Genomic DNA, 1,849 nt, shown 5'->3' with positions numbered 1-1,849 from the left:
TCTGAGTCAAACCAGCCTGTTCCCCTCCTGGCCTGTGGGGGCGCTGCACCAAGAACCACTGAAGGAAACGACACAAAAACCTCTGAAGGTTCACATGCATTCAAACCGAACCAGAGTTCATTTCAACTGAACCCAACCGAGGTCTGGAGGACCAGAGGTCAGAGGTCGATTAGTATTCACACCTCACCAACCGAACCAGACTTTGACTAGACAAACGGACTGGAGTTGGATTAAAGTGAACTCTGGTTGGTTTGAATGTGAACGCCAAGCGGACCAGAGGCCGCTCCAAAAGCAGGAAGTGGACTACAGAGCAGGGCATTCTGGGTAAATCCAACCAAAGCTAACATGTTAGCCTAGCGCTAGCAGCAGAAATAGCTCCTGGTCTTTAGCCTAAAGAGAAATCCTCCATCTTGTTTCCATCTGGTGAAGAAGGAAGTTGCTCTCAGCGTCTTCAGAGGTTTTTGTGTCGTTTCCTTCAGTGGTTCTTGGTGCAGCGCCCCCACAGGCCAGGAGGGGAACAGGCTGGTTTGTTTGCAATCGGCTGCTTTTCCTCGATCTTCGTCTCCTCGGGTTCATTCTTGGATTGTATAAAACAGAATGGAGAGCAGAACCGCAGACAAAGGCATTTTTTAGCTTCTCATCCCAGAACAACCCTGGAGGTTCAGGAACCACAAACCTGGGCAAATTCTGCTGATGTGATTAAAAAGGTTCCTGCATCCCAGAGATTCAGGAGAAAATCCAGATGAATGTTTGTGTCCAGAAAAGAAGGCGGGACGGCGACCACATGAGGCTGGATGTAAACCGATCCCCATGGTCTGAGCTCGGGCCAGAATCTGACACACACACACACACACACACCACTGTGTGCACGGCCACATTCCACTGCAGGCGCTGAGAGGCTGTCTCAGTCTGTCTCGTCTGTCTCGTCTGTCTCGTCTGTCTCAGTCTGTCTCAGTCTGTCCTGAAGCCTGGATCTGTTCTCCACTTCAGAGCAGACCAGAGGAGGTCCGACAGCCATCTTTCCCAGAAACCCTTTCAGTTTCACGCTGATGGAGGATCAGGCCCGGCACTGAGTTCCTGCAGAATCGACACGCAGAAGAAAAGCTGCCTCTCTGCTTCAGATGTGAGCAGCTTTTCCTGGCAGGAACACAGTCTGGAGATTTGGTGACGAGGTCCAGCCAAAGGACGGGTCAGTCATGGCGAGCAGAACCTCCAGCCTGTAGTGATTCTGCTGTAAGGAGACGAGGACCCAGAGCGACGCGTTTACCTGCCAACTCTCACATGATGCTTGGCCTCCATGTTGGACGCCGCTCGCTGTTGCTGCTCAGCCTCCTCCTGCTGGCGGTGCGGCGCGCCGATCAGCAGAGGCTTCACCAAGTCCAGCACGGGCAGTGCACCTACACGTTCGTCCTGCCTGAGGAGGGACGGGCCGGCTGCAGAGAGGCCAGAGGCGGCGGCGGCGGCGGCGGCGGCGGCAGGACCAGTCCGCACGACGCCAACGCCATCCAGAGAGACGCGCCGCCGGCCGAGCCCAGCCTGAAGATCCAGCAGCTGGAGAGCGTCATGCAGAACTACACCCAGTGGCTGCAGAAGGTAAGCCAGGACGGTGGGCAGCAGGAAGCTCCAGGAAGCTCCAGGGTGCTCCAGGAAGCTCCAAGGTGCTCCAGGATGCTCCAGGAAGCTCCAGGAAGCACCAGGAGGCTCCAGGAAGCTCCAGGATGCTTCAGGAAGCACCAGGATGCTTCAGGATGCTTCAGGAAGCACCAGGATGCTTCAGGAAGCACCAGGATGCTCCAGGAAGCACCAGGAGGCTCCAGGAAGCTCCAGGAAGCTCCAGGATGCTCCAGGA

The 1,849-nt window shown here is 55.7% G+C and overlaps 1 protein-coding gene across 7 annotated transcripts in view; it reads left to right on the top strand.

Annotated features, from left to right (window-relative positions):
• Positions 1-880: 880 nt before the first annotated feature.
• The window catches only part of angpt1 (angiopoietin 1), a 20,268-nt gene continuing 19,299 nt past the window's right edge, over positions 881-1,849 (top strand). For 5 of the 7 annotated variants that reach the window (XM_017307311.1, XM_017307308.1, XM_008422961.2 and 2 more), the window contains exon 1: positions 888-1,593. In XM_017307311.1, the coding sequence (XP_017162800.1) occupies positions 1,282-1,593 (312 nt within the window). In that variant the 5' untranslated portion in view covers positions 888-1,281. Of the gene's footprint in view, positions 1,594-1,849 lie in introns of all 7 variants that reach the window. The other 2 variants (XM_017307313.1, XM_017307312.1) reach the window with 1 other exon arrangement.

Source organism: Poecilia reticulata, linkage group LG11, assembly GCF_000633615.1.
Source record: "Poecilia reticulata strain Guanapo linkage group LG11, Guppy_female_1.0+MT, whole genome shotgun sequence".
NCBI classification, from domain to species: Eukaryota; Metazoa; Chordata; class Actinopteri; order Cyprinodontiformes; family Poeciliidae; genus Poecilia; species Poecilia reticulata.
Note: the sequence above shows the minus strand (reverse complement) of the source record. Positions and strands in the feature narration are given on the sequence as shown.